Genomic DNA, 19,260 nt, shown 5'->3' with positions numbered 1-19,260 from the left:
AAACAAAAGTCAGATATATCACAAAACACTAATTTGGAGGGACAGGTCGTTTTAGGCTTTATTTCAAAAACACATAAAGTCACAAACCAGAGACGCAACTACACTCTTAGAAAAAAGAGTTCCAAAAGGGTTCTTCGGCTGTCCCCATAGTAGAACCCTTTTTGGTTCCAGACCGAACCCTTTGGGTTCCATGTAGAAACCTCTGTAGAAAGGGTTCTACATGGAACCCGAAAGTGTTTTACCTGCAACCAAAAATGGTTCTTCAAATGGTTCTCCTATGGGGACAGCCGAAGAACCTTCTAGATAGCACGTTTAATTTAAGAGTGTACCAATAAATGAGTCTACAAAAATGTAATCAACAGAAAATAAAAAAAGAATCAAAGCTTTCCCTGCAGCTGCTGGTTGGTGTCTTGGTGAGTCAATCCTCTGGGAGTGAGGGACTTTACTTTGTCACTGTTGCTAATGGAAATGAACTCTATATGAAACGGATTACATTATATTTAATATACATATGCTGCTTGGATACTGTTATGTGCTTCCAGCATCTGACAGCTCAAATGGTGATCTGCAAAGTCCACTTATTAGGCTAGATAAGAATTCCCACAGTGCCTAAAACTAGTCCAAAACCAAACAGGCAGGTCACCCTTAATTATGGGTCAACAAACACAAGACTGTGAAAAGAACTCTGTTCTGCTCATCATCCAAACATTTGTATAGCCTAAATAATAGCCTTGCTTTTCACAGTACAATAGCTACAGCTACAGTAGCTGTTCAGGGAGAGTAGACCGGATGGAAATGAAAGGGGAAACAAATGCATTGCATGCACGCACATACTCTTCTTTTCTGCTTCTCTGTTCCCAGTGCAGAAGAAGAACCAGCGCAGCATTAATGATAGAGAAGATGAGGCCTCTGACATGGATAACATGGATAATAACGGAGATATGAAAGCCTGGGACATAAATCAAGAGACACGTTGGGCTGAGCTGAGCAGGCGGAACCAGACCGCCTGTTCCACAGAGGGAGTAACTAGGGTGCTGCACCCACTGGAAGGACTGACGGAGGACATCAGAGCACATTACCCAGCATCCTCCCCTGAATGGTGTAATTGTACGACACTTCTATTGTCTCATGGTGAACAGGGGTGGACATGGAGGGGCTGGGGCACTTGAAGTTGAACGATCCTGCCCCTACATGAATAAGAAGCTCCTTTGACCTCTCTTGAAGTGTTTTGGGAATGGAATGTGTCACTCAGTGGACGGAAAAGGATGAAACAGCAGCGTGCATTGGATTATCATTCATCTCGTACTGGAAAAGGTAGTGAGGCACAGCATTATAATGCCATAATATCTATGGTTCAATGGCCCACTTTGTTGTGTGGCTAATATCTATTGATAGTTAAAGTTACAGTAGGTCCAGGGTAGAAGAAGTGGATCCTAAATCAGTTGATCCTAAACACTGACCTGGGTTATGATATAGATGCCGTAGTCGATCTTCTGCCGTCGTAGGATGGGATGCAGGTAGTGCAGCCAGTACTTGAGGTGGTTGTCTCTGTGTCTGAACGGGATAATGATAGCCACCTTCTGTTTAGTGCGGCAGTCCGGTGGGGTGTACTTGCCCCCCTCCGTCACGTTGGGGTTCTCCTTCTGCACTCGTTCCATGGTCATCTGGGAGGCAAACTCGATGAGGAGGCGGCCCACTGGAGAAAGAAAGAGGGATGCATTGTCGACAATCAAAGTCAACTGGAATGTGCAAATACTGGTAAATGCCTGTGGGAACGCAATGTTTACAGAATTCATGAGAAGGTTGCTTCTGAAAAGCAGTAATACCGATAGCTTTGAAATAAAAACACCTAAGACTTAACCTTCAAGTATTCTCTCACTGGAGATGAAAATACACGAAATGCAAATACGGAGCTGCAATGCCCATCTAGAGCCACAACAACAAACATTAAACTCTAGTCTTAGCATTCTAATGATCAGTCTACTCTACAACAAACCATTCCTTTGTCTCTGGCCACCAAAGGCAGTGCTGCCTACCACAACTCCACCATATCATGAGGTAATCCACTTATAATTTATGTACAGGTAACTGCCCAAATAATGGAAACACTTGAGTAAATGAGGGATACAAAGTATATTGAAAACAGGTGCTTCAACACAGGTGTGGTTCCTGAGTTAAGGAAGATACATCCCATCATGCTTAGGGTCATGTATAAAAATGCTGGACAGGCCATTATTTTGGCTACCATGACTATGCCCCTATAGGATGACAATGCCCCCATCCACAGCCCACGAGTGGTCACTGAATGGTTTGATGAGCATGAAAATTATGTATTGGAGATTCTGGAGGGTTGCTTGAGACAGTGTTTTCCACCACCATCAACAAAACACCAAATTATGGAATTTCTTGTGGAGAAACAGTGTTGCATCCCTCCAATAGAGTTCCAGAAACTTATAGAATCTATGCCAAGGTGCATTGAAGCTGTTCTGGCTCGTGGTGGCCCAACGCCCTATTAAGACACTTTATGTTGGTGTTTCCTTTATTTTGGCAGTTACCTGTATGTACTACGCGCTGAAAAGCATGATGCATTTGTTGAGAGCGTGAACAAAACTAACGGAATGTGGCTCATATAGGCAGACACTCCATATTATCTGAGTCATCGACAACGCAGGGTGAGTCAGATACCAAACTGTATCATTCTAGAGTGTAGCCTGTTATGCCTGAATCCACTGACAAACATACAAGCTATGTCTCAAATGGCACCCTTTCCCCTCTATAGTGCACTACTCCATAGGCCTCTGGCCAAAAGTAGTGCACTACATAGGGAATAGGATGCAATTTAGGACACATCACCACAACAAGCCCTCATCCCAGGTATGCTCCCTCTCCCTCCTCATATTTCCCACTGGGTGCCCTCCTTTCATCTACTCGTTAGTGTTAGAGAACGATTCATTAATGTGTATAGTGGACATAGCAGGAGAGGATCTGAACCTCACTAATGGGATGATAATTGGAACACACGGTGAACACATACACATGGCACACTCTCTCTGCTAGCTAGGAGACTATTAAAAACAGGAATAAACAAAAACTAAGCAGAAACACAGAGAGCAACACATCATTATCCTGCAACACTGAGCAACGGGTCTGTTTTTATTGGCCGTGTTAGTTGTTGAGTTATTGATAATGGTGATATCCCCACTGTTATCATCAACAGCATCAGTATTAGTGTAACATCACCGGTATCCTCTATGTAAATGCTTGGTTAGATACTATTGTAACCACACATAACCAGCATACAGTATAAACCACAACAACACTGCAACTGACAAAAAGATCAGTTATTGTTGCATCACACCCCGCTACCGTGCATTACATAGAGCACAAGGAACAGGTCAAATCAATAATACAGTACAAGCTTAAAGAGACCTCCACATCTCCAGTGAATGGAAGCACTTGGACATTGGGATTTGCAATGATACTTGCTAATTATGTGATTAAAAGAAGTTGTAAATTATATAATCACAGTATATGATTCTGCTATCTGGGACATGGTCCAAACTTTGGAAGATCACTTGGTCTCAGAATAATATGGAAGTAGTAAGGGCACAAACTAGCATCAACACTGACCCAAAGCTGGTAGCATGCAGGCTATAGTTAGCCACAAACCACTATACAGTAGCCAATACAGCCACATTTGATGAGGATGCATGCTGTGCACAAATAGGACTTTGTAATTGGAAAGAAACGAGGTCAAGATTGTTTACAGGAGTTGAATGTGTGGCATCTATTTGCAGCAGTAGTCCTTTGCTGTTTCCTCCTCTCTAGCCTGTATTATTGAAATAACAAAATCCGCAGCCCCTAGGTCAGTTTGTGGGAAGCATATTTGGCTGTAATTGAGTTTTCTGCCTGGCCTTAGGATAATACACATTTAATGAAGAAAGGTCTCATGTTCTCTGGCCATGCTCATTTCTCCATCTCCATTTACATCCATAGTACTATAGTCTCCATGACAATATACACATTTAGATGTTTGAATGTCATTACTCCTCTTTGACGATCCCACTAACAGTGCCCGCTCAGATCAGTTCCGTACACCCCATCCTGTAACTGCCTATTCTTCAGACAGAGAGCAGAGCAGCAGCAGAGAGAGAAAGGGGTGCTTGTGTCCACTTTTTATAAGATGCAGAGGCCAGCCACCTAATTACCAACCCTCTCGACCTTTCCATAAATTCACCACACCACCGCTGTTCTCTGCTGTTCTCCCCACAGTGTCCCCATTCATTCTCTATCTCTCCAACCGACGGCCCCTTTTGAAGAGATCCCACTACAAAGGCAGATTGGGATCCAGCGACTTTTAATTAGCTGCTTAATGTGAGAAAAAAGGCATGCTGTCAAAGAGGCCGCTGGCTGCTGCTGGAAAGGAACCAGTGCTCTTCTGCCTCCTCCTCCTCAGCTTGTGTGTGTGTGCTGTATTAGGAGCTGCCAGGGCAGTGTTAGTAAGCATTTTATTTTCCTCTGTGTGTGCTGCTGGAGGTAAATCTAATGCAGTGATGTGAAGACTCTATAGCTACAGTAGATAAGGGTTTGGAGTGACTAACCTTCAGGCTGGTAAATCCCTATTCCAGACTACAGTTACAGTAAATTGATGTGACTGAAACCTGCATGCTGGTAAATCTCTGTACAGGCTTGATACAGTTACATTACAGTAGTTTGATAGGGTTTGAAGTGACTGTAACCTGCAGCCTGGTACATCTTTATACAGGCTCTATAAGTCTCTGTCTATACAGTTACTGTAGAATATGTGGTTCAGAGTGAGTACAGCCTTGGTACATCTTTATACAGGGTCTATCTATACAGTTACTGTAGAATGAGTTTAGAGTGAGTACAGCCTGGTACTATCTTATACAGGCTCTATAAGTCTCTGTCTATACAGTTACTGTAGATATGGTTTAGAGTGAGTACAGCCTGGTACATCTTTATACAGGGTCTATCTATATACAGTTACTGTAGATATGAGTTTAGAGTGAGTACAGCCTGGTACATCTTTATACAGGCTCTATCTCTGTCTATACAGTTACTGTAGATATGGGTTCAGAGTGAGTACAGCCTGGTATAGCTATGCGGGCTCTATAAGGCTTTATCTTACAGTACTGAGATATGGGTTCAGAGTGAGTACAGCCTGGTATATCTCTATACAGGCTCTAAAGGCTCTATCTATACAGCTACTGTAGATATGAGTTTAGAGTGAGTACAGCCTGGTATAGCTCTATAGAGGCTCTAAAGGCTCTATCTATACAGCTACTGTAGATATGAGTTTAGAGTGAGTACAGCCTGGTATAGCTTCTATAGAGGCTCTAAGCTCATCTATACAGCTAACTGTAGATATGAGTTTAGAGTGAGTACAGCCTGGTATAGCTCTAAATACAGGCTCTAAAGCTCATCTATACAGCTCTGTAGATATGAGTTTAGAGTGAGTACAGCCTGGTATAGCTCTATACTGAGGCTCTAAAGGTCTATCTATACAGCTACTGTAGATATGGTTAAGAGTGAGTACAGCCTGGTATAGCTCTATACAGGCTCTAAAGGCTTCTATCTAACAGCTACTGTAGATATGAGTTCAGAGTGAGTACAGCCTGGTATAGCTCTATAGCAGGCTCTAAAGGCTCTATCTATACAGCTACTGTAGATATGAGTTCTAGAGTGAGTACAGCCTGGTATAGCTCTATAAGGCTCTAAAGGCTCTATCTATACAGCTACTGTAAGATATGAGTTTAGAGTGAGTACAGCCTGATAGCTCTATACAGGCGCTCTAAAGGCTCTATCTACACACTACTGTAGATATGAGTTTAGAGTGAGTAAGCCTGGTATAGCTCTATACAGGCTCTAAAGGCTCTATCTAAACACAGCTACTGTAGATATGAGTTTAAGTGAGTAAGCTTTTTTTGCAGTGCGATCTCTGTGGCGAATGGTTCATGACCCATCGGCCTCTGTTTTGTGACACTTATGTTCTTACTAGGGTGGTACGACCTGACCTGATGCATGGCTCCTTGGTGTTGTTGGTGTTAATCTATGAGCTTCTGATATTTTTTGTGGTTGATGCTTCTGCGTTTTTTGTGTTGCGGTGATTTTTACTTGTGGACAGCAGTTTGGCTGAACCCTAAACTATAAAGTCCTTCTGAAGATAATAGTGACAGTTTCTGGCTTGACCTCTACTATAACAGGCCTTCTGAAGATAAATAAGAAGTGACAGTTTGGCTGACCTCTAAACTAATAACAGTCCTTCTGAAGATACATGGTGACAGTTTGGCTGAATCTCTACTATAACAGTCCTTCTGAAGATAAATAGAGTGACAGTTTGGCGCTGATCTCTACTATATAGCGTCTTCTGAAGATATAGAGTGAAGTTGGCTGGATCTCTACTATCAAAGTCCCTTCTGAAGATTAATATGAAGTGACAGTTTGGGCTGATCTCTACTATAAAACTCCTTCTGGAAGATAAAGTGACAGTTTGGTCTGACCTCTACTAATAACACAAGTCCTTCCTGAAGAATAATAGTGACAGCTTTGGCTGACCTCCTAATAACAGTCCCCTTCTGAAGATAATAGTGGACAGTTTGGATGACCTCTACTTATAACAGTCCTTCTGAAGAAATAGTGACAGTTTGGCCTGATCTTACTATAAGAGTCCTTCTGAAAGATTAGAGTGACAGTTTGGCTGACTCTACTATAACAGTCCTCTGAAGATAATAGAGTGACAGTTTGGCTCGACCTCTACTATAAGACAGTCCTTCTGAAGATAATCGAGTGGCACAGTTTGGCTGAAACCTTTCTACTATAATAGTCTTCTGAAGATAATAGAGGTGGACATTTGGCTGATCTCTACTATAACAGTCCTTCTCTGAAGATAATAGAGTGCGTTTGGCTGACCTCTACTATAACAGTCTTCTGAAGATAATAGCGTGACAGTTTTGGCTGACCTTACTTATAACAGTCCTTCTGAAGATAATAGTGACAGTGTTGGCTGATCTCTACTATACACAGTCTTTGAAGAAGAGTGACAGTTTGGCTGATCTACTATACAGTCCTTCTGAGAATAATAGATGACATTTTGGCTGACTCTAACTATAACAGTCCTTCTGAAGATAATAGTGACAGTTTTTGGGCTGACCTCTATATAACAGCCTTCTGAATGATAAATAAGTGGAAAGTTGGGGCTGACCTCTATCAATAACAGTCCCTCTTGAAGATAATAGTGACAGTTATGGCTGACCTTACTATAACAGTCCTTTGAAGATATAAGATGACAGTTTGCTGATCTTTCTACATAGCAGTCTTCTGAAGAAATAGTGACAGTTTGGCTGATACTCACCTATAACAGTCTTGCTGAAAGATAATAGAGTGACAGTTTGGCTGAACCTCTACTATAACAGTCCTTCTGAAGAATAATAGTGACAGTTTGGCGACCTCTACTATAACAGTCCCTTCCTAAGAATAGAGTGACAGTTTGGCTGATCTCTACTATATACAGTCCTTCTGAAGAATAATAGTGCAGTTTTGCTGCTCTACATAAGTCTTCTAATATAAATAGAGTGACAGTTTTGCTTGACCTCACTATAACCTCCTTCTGAAGATAATAGTGACAATTTGGCTGATTTGAGTTGTTCCAACCAACACTCTGAGGAGAGTCACTCCCAACCCAGACGGGTTATTACGGGAACGGGGGAGTAGAACGGGCTGTTTACGGGAAGGGGGAGTAGAAGCGGGCTGTTACGGGAACCGGGGAGTAGAACGGGTGTTTACGGGAAACGGGGGTGTGGAAACGGCGCTGTTACGGGGGAGTAGAACGGGTGTTACGGGGGAAGTAGACACCGGCTGTTACGGGGGGTAGAACGGGCTTTACGGGGGAGGTAGAACGGGCTGTTTACGGGGGAGTAGAACCGGGCTGTTACGGGGGAGTAGAACGGGCTTTAGCGGGGGAGTAGACGGAGCTGTTACGGGGGAGTAGAACGGGCATATTGTATTTACGGAGGAGTAAGAACGGGCTGTTAGGGGGGAGTAGAACGGACTGTAGGGGGAGTAGAACGGGGCTGTTACGGAACAGGGGGAGTAGAACGGGCTGTTACGGGACGGGGGTGTGGAAACGGGCCCCTTGTTACGGGAAACGGGGGTGTGGAACGGGCCTGTTACGGGGGAGTGAACGGGCTGTTACGGGGGAAGATAAGACGGGCTGTTTACGGGGGAGTAAGAACGGGCTGTTACGGGGGTAGAACGGGCTTGTTAACGGGGGAGTAGAACGGGCTGTTTTACGGGGGAGTAGAACGGGCATGTATTACGGGGGAGTAGAAACGGCCTGTTACGGGGGAGTAGAAACGGGCTGTTCCGGAGGGAGTAGAACGGGAACCTGTTTTTCTGGGAGAGGGGGTCTACGGGCTGTTTTACGGGGGAGTAGAACGGCTGTTTAGGAGGGAGTAAGAACGGGCTGTTAAAGAAGGGAGTTAAACGGGCTGTTAGGGGGTAGAACGGGCTGTTACGGGGAGTAGAACAGGGCTGTAAATACGGAGGAGATAAACGGGCTGTACGGGGGAGTAGACGGGCTAGTTAGAGGGAGGAGTAGCACGGGCTTTGTTATTAGGGGGAGTAGAACGAAGGCTGTATAAGGGAGGAGTAGAAACGGGCTGTTAGGGGGAGTAAGAGGGCTGTTAGGGGGAGGTAGAACGGCTGTTAGGAGGGAGTAGAACGGGCTGTTAGGAGGGAGTAGAAACGGGCCTGTTTAGGGGGAGTAGAAACGGGTTGTTAAGGGGGAAGTAGAAACGGGCTTGTTTAGGGGGAGTAGATACGGCTGTTAGGGGGAGTAAAAGGGCCTGGTTACGGGGGGAGTAGAACGGGCTGTTTACGGGGAGTAGAACAGGGCAGCTTTACGGGGGAGTAGACGGGCTGTTACGGGCGGAGTAGAACGGGCTGTATACGGGAGGAAGTAGAACGGAGCTGGTTTAACGCGCGAGAGTCAGAACGACGAGCTGTTATGGAACGAGGAGTGGCAGAACTCTTTCAACACATCTGTCACCCCCTCCCATTTCCCCCCATTTGGCATCTCCCTCCTCCCAGTCAGAAGATAGAGCCTTAATAATCACTCCGTCCTGCTACGTGTTCTGTCTCATCCATGACAGCCTGAGAAGCCAGTAGAGGCAGCGTTCATCTGCCTACAATCGTCTCTGAAAAACCAACATAGATGAGACAACGGCACATGACTTCAATGTATATTATAGTTTTCTAAAGAAGACATGACCGACTTGATTAACATGTACTAAACATGGCAAACAATAATCTGATTTAAGTATCAACAATGACACTTCTATTGATTACCTTCAAAGACCTAATACAAGTAATTGCAATCTACAACCCTGGGCGTAGGCAGTGATCGACCACCAGAGACGAGATTTAACAGATATACAACCTAACCAGACCAGAGTGCTCAATGGAGGTAAGGATGTTCTGCCAGTTTCCGTAGGATATACTACTCTCATTCCATACTATAATAAGCATTCAAATATACATATATCAGATATTAACCAACTTCACATAGGGACAAGGATTAGATACACATCGAGATTAACACAGGGTGGGTTCTGTATAGAGCCATAGAAGACCCAACAACACACACGTTCAAACTGTAAATGGCAGCCAGCCCCCGGCACCAATACTCTGATTCAGAGGGGTTAGGGTTAAATGACTAGTTTCTCCAAGCAAGACCAGTCTCCTGAACAGGTCCCATTCTGATCTAGCACCACAAGCACTGATAACCAGCTCCACTCTAAACAATCAATGTTATACGACTTCAATCTAAGTTGCGTCGCTTAGGATGGTTAAAGTTATTTTCTAACCAGCTCAATGTAACGTGTTGCTCTTAGGCCCTCAGTTTATTGGCACCTTCGATTATTAGGGTGCACTAGCACCAAACTTGGGTTGTTGTAACTTGCTCTGGCACTGTAGAGAGGTTGAATCCTCTTTATTATCAGCACAATGCAGCTCTGTCGCATGAGAATGGCACGGGCTCCTGCCCTCTCTGCCTCTGTGTGCCAGGGAGCTGGCAGACTGTGATAATAACCATAGACATTGATATCTTCTTATTTGATTCTAACTCCAATCAACATATTCTCCTTCTCATCACTCCAATCCCATATTCTCTCTTCTCCTCCCCCTTTTCCTATCACTCTCCATCCCCCTTTCTCCTCTTATCTATTGATATATATTTATATATTATATATATATATATATATATATACTAATATCATAATATAATATTAAATATATATATACTTTATCATTTCTCTCCTGCCCTATTCTATCTTTCTCACATAGAAAAACAAATTCATTTCCTCTTCTCTCCCTCCCTTTTTCTCTATTCTTCAACAAAAAAACACCTCCCTCCACTCACCATCTTTTCCTCCTCTCCTCCTCCTTCCGCTGCTCGCCACTCACCCATGTCTCGGTCTGGCGCGGACCCTGCTGTTTTCTCTTCCTCCATGCCCGCGGCGCCCCTCCTCCCGCTGCTGGCTGGCCGCTAGGTGTACCGTCTACCGCCCCCTGTGTGCGGCTGCTCCCTAAGCTCGCGCTAGCTAGTGTAACTGCTCTGGTTCCCGGCTTGGTGGCGGTGTTTGTTTATTAAACTCCCCTTTTCTGTGACACAGCGCCCTCCTCTGGGTTTTCGTGTTCATGCCTGGCCCATCGCCGCCGGATATCCATCTGTGCGGCGGTTCCGTCCCCTTCTGCCCCTCTCTTAGTACAGTCCACATATTCTGAAACCTCTTCTTGTCAGTCAGCCGTCGACCCCACCCGCAGCGACCCCTTCGGCCACTCTCTGTACGTAAGTACCCCTTCTGCCCGCTTCTGTAGTACGGTCCTTCTGCCACCCTCTATGTAATACAGGATCCCTTCGGCACCTTATGATGTCAGGGTCCCTTCTGCCAGCTCCTATGTAGTCACGGGTCCCCCTTCTGCAGCTTCTTATGTAGTCAGGTCTTCTGCACCTCTATGTAGTCAGGTCCTTGTGCACCTCTATGTAGTCAGTCCCTTCTGCCACCTCTTAGTCAAGGGTCCCCTCTGCCACCTCTATGTAGTCAGTCCCCTTCTGCCCACCTTTATGAGTCGGGTCCCTTTTCTGCCAGACTCTATGTAGTTCAGAGGTCCCCTTATGCACATCATATGTAGTCAGGTCCTCTTTCTGCACCTCTAAATGTCAGTTCAGGGTCCCTTCTTGCCACTTATGTACGTCAGTCCCCTTCTGCCAGCTCTATGTAGTCAGGTCCTTCTGCCACCTCTAATGTAGTCAGGTTCGCCTTACTGCCACCTCTATGTAGTCAGTCCCCTCTGCACTCTATGTAGTCACAGCGGACGGCCCTTCTGCTACCTCTAGGTAGTCACCCCCTTCTGCCACCTCTATGTAGTCAGAGTCCCTTCTGCCACCTCTATGTAGTCCAGGTCCCCCTTCTGCCACCTCTATGTAGTCAGTCCCCTTCTGCCACCTCTATGTAGTCACCCCCTTACTGCCAACTCATGTACGTCAGCGTCCCTTTCTGCCACCTCTACGTAGTCAGGTTCCCCTTTCCACCTCTATGTAGTCAGGTCCCTTCTGCCACCTCTATGTAGTCACGTCCCCCTTGCCACCTCTATGTAGTCAGGTCCCCTTTCTGCACTCTAATGTAGTCAGGTCCCTTCCGACCTCTATGTAAGTCAGGTTCCCCTTGCCACCTCTATGTAGTATCAGGTCCCATTATGCACCTCTATGTATCAGGTCCCTTCTGCACTCTTGTAGTCACCGTCCCCCTTCTGCCACCTCTATGTAGTCAGGGTCCCTTTCTGCCACTATATGTAGTCGGTCCTTCTGCCATCTATGTAGTCAGGTCCCTTCCTGCCACCTCTATGTAGTCAGTCCCCCTTTCTGCCACTCCACTTCTACTTAATGTGTTTTGTCTTTTCAAGCTCTTATAAGCAAATCTTACTACCGGTATAACAAACTGCTGTGCCTAACATTTGACCCTTAACCTGTGTGACCTGTGACCTGTAACCTCAGCTTAACGGGACTTGGCGGTACCACAAGGGAGGATGCGGTGTTTGACTCACGCGGGCGCCGGGATGGAGCCCATCTGAAGACCAACGCTATGAGAGAGTGCACCTACTACTTCTTTGATTGTCTTTAACTGGAGGAAAGTAAGCCAAGGTGAGGAAGAGCCTTGTTACTGTTTACACTGCATTAGAAACTATTCAGACTCGACTTCTTCCACATTTTCTTTTGTTTACGGCCCTTATTATAAAATCTGATTAATTGTTTTTCTAACACTCAACCCCATATATGAAAAGTCAAAAACTGTTTTTTAGACATTTTGCAAAATGTATAGAAAAAGATATAATAAAAATTATAAAAGTATTTCAGACCCCTTTACTCAGTACTTTTTTGTTGAAGCACCTTTGGCAGCGATTACAGCCTTGAGTTTCATGGGAGTTTGGCACACCTGTATTAGAGGAGTTTTCCTCCATTCCTTTTAGGTTCTTTGGGTCACCTCCCTGACAAGGCCCTTTCCCCTGATTGCTCACGTTGTCTGGCAGAACAGCTAGGAAGAGTTTGGTGGTTCAAACTTGCTTCCATTTAAGAATGATGGAGCTCCACTGTATTCTTGGGGACCTTCAATGCTGCAGAATTTTTTGGTACCTTCCCCAGGTCTGTGCCTCGACACAATCCTCGTTTGGAGCTCTAGGCAATCCTTAGATCTCATGGCTTGTTTACTTGCTCTGACATGCACTGTCAACTGTGGGACCTTTTATAGACCGGTGTGTGCTTCCAAATCATGTACAAAGTGTAGAAACATCTCAGGATGATCAATGAAACAGATGCCACTGGATCTCAATTTCCCCACTCTCCAAAACAAGAGTTCTGAATACTAATGTAAATAAGTAATTTTAGTTTTTTATCTTAAAAACATAGATTTTTTTTTAACACCTGTTTTGCTTTGTCATTATGTGGTATTGTGATGTCATTATGTGGTATTGTGATGGTAATTATGTGGTATTGCGATGTCATGTATGGGGTATTGTGATGTCATTATGGGGATTGTGTTTGTAGATTGGTGGGGGGGGAACAATTTAATCATTTTAGAATAAGGCTGTAAACATAATGTGGAGAAAAGGGGAAGGGGCCTGAATACTTTCCCAAGCGTTGTAGTTCAACCTAGTAATCAGAAATACGTTGTTTGGGGGTTCAAGACCAGCTAAACGGCTTTTTCAATTGCAAAAGTGTATGTGGTTCGGTATTTGAATAGATGTGCTTTGCCCTGCAATTGTGCACCGTGTGTTTCCCAACATGGCCCTTGACATCTGGGTCAATTTCCACTCCCCAGAGGATTTGTAAAACCTGCTAATTCCCCGTAGAAAGCTTCTAGTATTGTTTCAATCATATGTACAATTTTCCATCCCAAGAGAAGCTGTTCTTGTATTTAGTCCGCTGCTTCACTTGAACACTGCCGTTATCCACTGCTTCAGCTGAAACACTGGCCGTTATCCGCTGCTTCAGCTGAACACTGCCTTATCCGCTGCCTTCAGTGAATACTGCCGTTATTCCGCTGCTTCATGCTGAACTGCGTTTCCGCTGCTTCAGCTGAATACTGCCGTTACCACTGCTTCAGCGATAACACTGCCGTTATCCACTGCTTCGCTGAACACTGCAGTTATCTCACTGTTCAGCTGAAATACTGCCGTTATCCGCTGCTTCGCTGAATACTGCCGTTAAATCCGCTGGCTTCAAGCTGCCACTGCGTTATCCACTGCTTCAGCTGAACCATACTGCCGTTATCCGCTGCCTCTCAGCTGAAATAATGCCGTTATCCGCTGCTTCAGCTGAATACTGCCGTTTATCCGCCGGCTTCAGCTGAAAACTGCCGTTTATCCGCTTGCTTCAGCTGAACACTGCCGTGATCCGCCGCTTCAGCTGAAACATGGCCGGATCCGCCGCTTCAGGCTGAAACACTGCCGCTATCCGCCGCTTCAAGCTGAAACACTTGCCGTGATCCGCCGCTTCGTGAAACACTGCCGCTATCCGCCGCTTCAGCTGAAACACTGCCGTTATCCGCCGCTTCAGCTGAAACACTGCCGTGATCCGCCGTTCAGCTGAAACACTGCCGTGATCTTCAGCTGAACACTCCGTGATCCACGCTTCAGCCTGAATACTGCCGTTATCCGCGCTTCAGCTGAAAATACTGCCGTTATCCGCCGCTTCAAGCTGAATACTTGCCGTTATCTGCCGCTTTCAGCTGAAAAACACTGCCGTTATCCCTGCTCAGCTGAACACTGCCGTGATCCGCTGCTTCAGCTGAAACACTTTGCCGTTAATCCGCCGCTTCAGCTGAAACACTGCCAGTGATCCGCCGCTCAGCTGAACACACGCGTTATCCGCCGCTTTCAGCTGCCAACACTGCCGTCGATCCGCCGCTTCAGCTGAAACACTGCCTGTGATCCGCCGCTTCAGCTGAAACACTGCCGTGATCCGCCGCTTCAGCTGAAACTACTGCGTTAATCCTCTGCTTCAGCTGTAAAACTGATAGTCTATAAAATCTTGTTTCTCCCTCCCCTTTCTAGGAGTTTCATCTGATAGAGAAGCTAGAGGAGAGACCCCAACGTGCATCCACCTTCAACTACAACCCGCTCAGCAGCCTTCTGATGAGACTTCTCCTCGTTCTCAGTCACATGGGATCTAGACTGGTTTGAGTTCTGGTCCCTGGCCGTGGTTACCACAGCAGACAAGCGGACCTCCCAGACAGTAATGCCGGTGTGGCGGCTTTCAGGCCATCCTGCCCTTTTATTCCTCGACGATCGACCAATTGGGCAAATTGACTTAGGCCAAATGAAGGGAACCCGGTGACCATTTTGGCTTCCGAGCGGTCCTTCTCCCCGAAATGAATGGTGGTGTCCGCTCCAATGAAAACGCTGGTTTCTCTTTTTAATCATTTTTTTTCTTCTTTTTCATATTTTTCCTGACCTTTTCCCTTTTTGTTTTGTTGGTTTGTCATTTTGGAAAACATTCACAACTTTCTTGTTTACACCTCATTTCTTCAGACTCTCCCATTGGTACGAAAGCAACCAATGACATATAAGACACACACCCCTCTCCTGCCCAGTGAAGTGACAAGTGATCTGTCGTTATCCAACAGAAGTGTTCAAAGAACACGTGACATGCAGCGTAAATAACCTACACAATGTTATCTCCGCAGAGGGGAAAACCACCCACCAGACTGACAGAAGACAAGAGGCCAGGAGAAAATGCTAATGTTCGTTATGTAGATCTTATTTCGTAATAAAAGCAACACAAAAGATGTTTGTGTATTTGTTCATAAATGTGAAGACGAGACCCATAATAGTTTCAGCTTGGACATATGTGTTAACTCTCAAACACCATACGTTTTTAAAAACTTCTTGTTTAATTCCCTCATTCGCTCCCTTTCGCACCCACATTTCTCCGCCCGCTTTTCTGCCTACAAGAATGATCCAACCAATCAGTGACAGAACTAACCTCCAGCTGTCCAATATTCACTGAGACTCATCCTCCTTCAGGGGATGAACAGAACAGGAGAAGGAGAAGAACTGTCCAGGTTTTTGGTTACAATTTTGTATAAAAGTCATAATGTTTTTTTCCATTTTTTGGGAGGGGGCGGGCTTTACAGGCATCAACAGATGACTAAAGATATGTATGTTTTCGATGTGTATTATTCATATATATGAAACATCTATTTTTGGAGAAGCTTACAAATAAATAAAAACCAGACTGTCGCCCGGCTGTACTCGTTTTTAGGAGGTGGAGCCACGGAAGCGGCGCAATATGTGGGAAGTACGTACGACGTGGATAAAACGGGACTGTTCTGGGACCGTGCCTGTCAACAATAACAATACATAGCTGGGATTAAAAAAACCGTACGGAGCGGGTGGATAGAGGACGACAATAACTGGTCAGGACAGGGGACCAAATGCCTCACGCCTTGAACCTACATTAAACAACGAAGAACATCAACCACGTAAACAGGGCCAGATACATTCTCAGTGGCCAATAAGAACACCCGTACCCATGTGAGTCGTTTTGGCCGATGCGATTGGAGGAAGATGAGGAACTGAAGCCCTTCACTGTTCAACAGCAAGCAATTTATAGGAAAAAAAAACACAATCAATAAGAATAATATTAAAAAACGGCTATTGTAATTTTCTGATCACGTTTCTGGAAAAAGCTTTCTTTAATTAAAAGTAGAAGGTTTCTGTAATGATGTGAGTGGGGGTTGATTTTGCTGCGCTGCGTGTCTGGTCTGTGTTGAGTCTGTCTGTCCTGTGGCGCTGTGTGTCTGTGGCGTGTCTGGCTCTGTGTGAGTCTGTCTGCGTGTGGCGCTGTGTGTCTGTGGCGTCTGGCTTCTGTGTGAGTCCTGTCCTGTCTGTGGCGCTGTGTGTCTGTGGCGTGTCTGGCTTCTGTGTGAGTCGTCTGGCGTGTGGCGCTGGTGTCTGTGCGTCTGGCTCTGCGGTGGGAGTTCTGTCTGTCTGTGGGCGCTGTGGCTGTCTGTGGAGTGTCTGCTTTGTGTGAGTCTGTCTGCGTGTGGGCGCTGTGGTGTCTGTTGCGTCTGGGTTCTGTGTGAGTCTGTCTGCGTCCTGTCTGCCGTGTGGCGCTGTGGGTGAGTTTATGGTCTCAATTGAATTTATCAGAAATGTTCTTTGTTTCTACTTTTGATTTCTGCCAAATCTTTCCCATACAACCTCCAGTACAGATGGATCACCCATGCCAGTAGTAGATTTGAATAATAATCTCAAACATAGCTGGCCTTTATGAGAATGTATTGATCCACTGCATACAACCAATCACTACAATCTTCCACTAAAGGGAAAACTTGTGACTCGACGTGTAACTTCAGTTTAATAGTTGTGGTAATGTGGCGCACCTGTGGTCACATATTGATTTAGTGGGCAAGAAAAATCACACCTTTCCTCAGTGCAGTAAACGCAGCAAGACTCTGTCCAGGTTTTCCAGAAAGTCCCTGGTTTGGAAGGATTCTGGATCGCCTGTTTTTTATTTCTGGAATCTTCACCTGGATATCTAAGAAAACCTGGAAATGTGTTGGGAAGTTGCAGAAATTTAGAACTCTTACTCACCAGTCAAATATATGGTATACTCTCAGATCAACACCAGCTGGTTAATACTAAAACCAGTCAATACTATGATATACTGCTCAGAATCAACACAGCTGGTTAATACTCACCAGTCATTTATAATATACTCTCAGAATCAAACACGCTGGTAATAATCACCAGCTCAATATATGGTATACTTCTTCAGAATAACACATGCTGGTTTTTACTCACAGTCAATATATGGTATACGTCTCAAGAATAACACAGCTGGTTAATAACTCACAAGTCAATATATGGTATACTCTTCAGAATCAACACAGCTGGTTAATATTCACCAGTCATATATGGTATACTCTCAGAAGTCAACACAGCTGGTTAATACTCACCAACAGTCAATATATGATATATCCAGAATCAACAAGCTGGTTAATACTCACCAGTCATATTGGGTGTACTCTCAGAATCACCACCAGCTGGTTAATTAATGACAGTCAATATATGGTGTAACTCTCAGAATCCAACCAGCTTGGTTAATCACACCCCCTCACCCAGTCAATATATGGTATACTGCCTCAAGAATCAACAACAGCTGGTTAATACTCACCAGGTCAATAATATGGTGTACTCTCAGAAATCAACACAGCTGGTTTCATACTCACCAGTCAATATATGGTATACTCAACTCAACAACATAGGTTAATACTCACAAGTCAATATATGGTAATATCTCTCAATCAACACAGCTGTTAATACTCACCAGTCAATAATATGGTATACTCTCAGAATAACACGCTGGTTATACTCCAGTCAATATATATGCGTATACTCTCAGAATCAACAACAGGCTGGTTAATACTCACCAGTAATATATATGGTATACTTCAGAAATCACACAGCTGGTTAAATCTCACAGTCAATATATGGTATACTCCAGATTCAACCACCCGCTGGGCACCGAGGAAACATCCAACCTGAGGAAATGAACTCCCTGAACAGTATGGAAAGCTTGCAAAGAAATCTACCATTACCAACAAATAATAAGCCAAGGAGACGATCTCTGGGTTGTATAGCAAAACCCATCCTTTCCAAAAGATAATCACCTGGAATGCAGCCAGGCCGAGCTGACATAAAATGGTTTTGGAAATTTGTTGGATTTTACAGACGAGCCAAGACATAACTTTCCCCAGAACTCTTGTAATGTCATGGTTTGAAGTTGGTGCCTTTCATATCCGAGCCAAGGTGAACCCCATACAAAAGACTAAAAACCCTTTCATAAAAGCATGTCAAGATAAATATTAAAAACAAAACATATCCAGCATGGTGTCGAGACTAATCTGTCTCCATCTCTTAAACTGTGAGAGGATGTGATTGAACCCCTGGTGTCTTTACTCTTTTAAGTCAACTAATTCACATCGGTTTTTTTGGCTCACTAAACTTAAGGGGCCAAATAATAATCCCGCAGGCCCAATTGGACAGTTGAGGACCCTGCTCTAGGGACACAAACCAGCAGGCGACACTGCAAAGGCCCAGTTGGGGACCCTGCTCTAGGACATAGCAAGCAGGAGCACACTGTTGGGCCCAATTGGGAACCATTGGGAACCTGCTCTAAGGAACAGCAGAGGAGAACCACCCGCCGGGCCCAGTTGGGGAAACCCTGCTCTAGGGACACAGCAGCAAGGTGAACCACCCGCGGGCCCGTTGGGGAAACCCTAAAAATCTAGGGACACAACAGCAGGAGACCACCTGCAGGCCAGTTTTGGGGACCCTGCTCTAGGGATACAGCAGCAGGAGAACCACTGTGGGCCCAGGTGGACCAAGTTGGGGAACCTGCTTTAGGGACACAGCAGCAGGAGAAACCACCCGCATGCCCAGTTGGGAACCCTTAGGGACACAGCAGCAGGAGAACCACCCGTGGGCCCCAGGTGGACCAGTTGGGGAACCCTGCCTCTAGGGACACAGCAGGCAGGATAAACGCACTCCACGCAGGCCCCAGTTGGGGAACCCTGCTCTAGGGGAACACAGCAGCAGGAAGAACCACCCGTGGGCCCAGGTGGGACCAGTTGGGGCACCCTTGCTCTAGGGACACAGCAGCAGGAAGAACCACCGTGG

At 45.2% G+C, this 19,260-nt stretch overlaps 1 protein-coding gene across 2 annotated transcripts in view; it reads right to left on the bottom strand.

The window, feature by feature from the left end:
* LOC111956847 (beta-1,4-galactosyltransferase 2) overlaps nt 1-19,260 on the bottom strand; it is a 156,529-nt gene that overhangs the window by 55,907 nt on the left and 81,362 nt on the right. For both annotated transcript variants that reach the window (XM_023977509.2, XM_023977510.2), the window contains exon 3: nt 1,461-1,696. In XM_023977509.2, coding sequence (XP_023833277.1) covers nt 1,461-1,696 — 236 coding nt within the window. The remainder of the gene's footprint in view (nt 1-1,460; nt 1,697-19,260) is intronic.

Source organism: Salvelinus sp. IW2-2015, linkage group LG32 (assembly GCF_002910315.2).
Source record: "Salvelinus sp. IW2-2015 linkage group LG32, ASM291031v2, whole genome shotgun sequence".
NCBI lineage: Eukaryota > Metazoa > Chordata > Actinopteri > Salmoniformes > Salmonidae > Salvelinus > Salvelinus sp. IW2-2015.
Note: the sequence above shows the minus strand (reverse complement) of the source record. Positions and strands in the feature narration are given on the sequence as shown.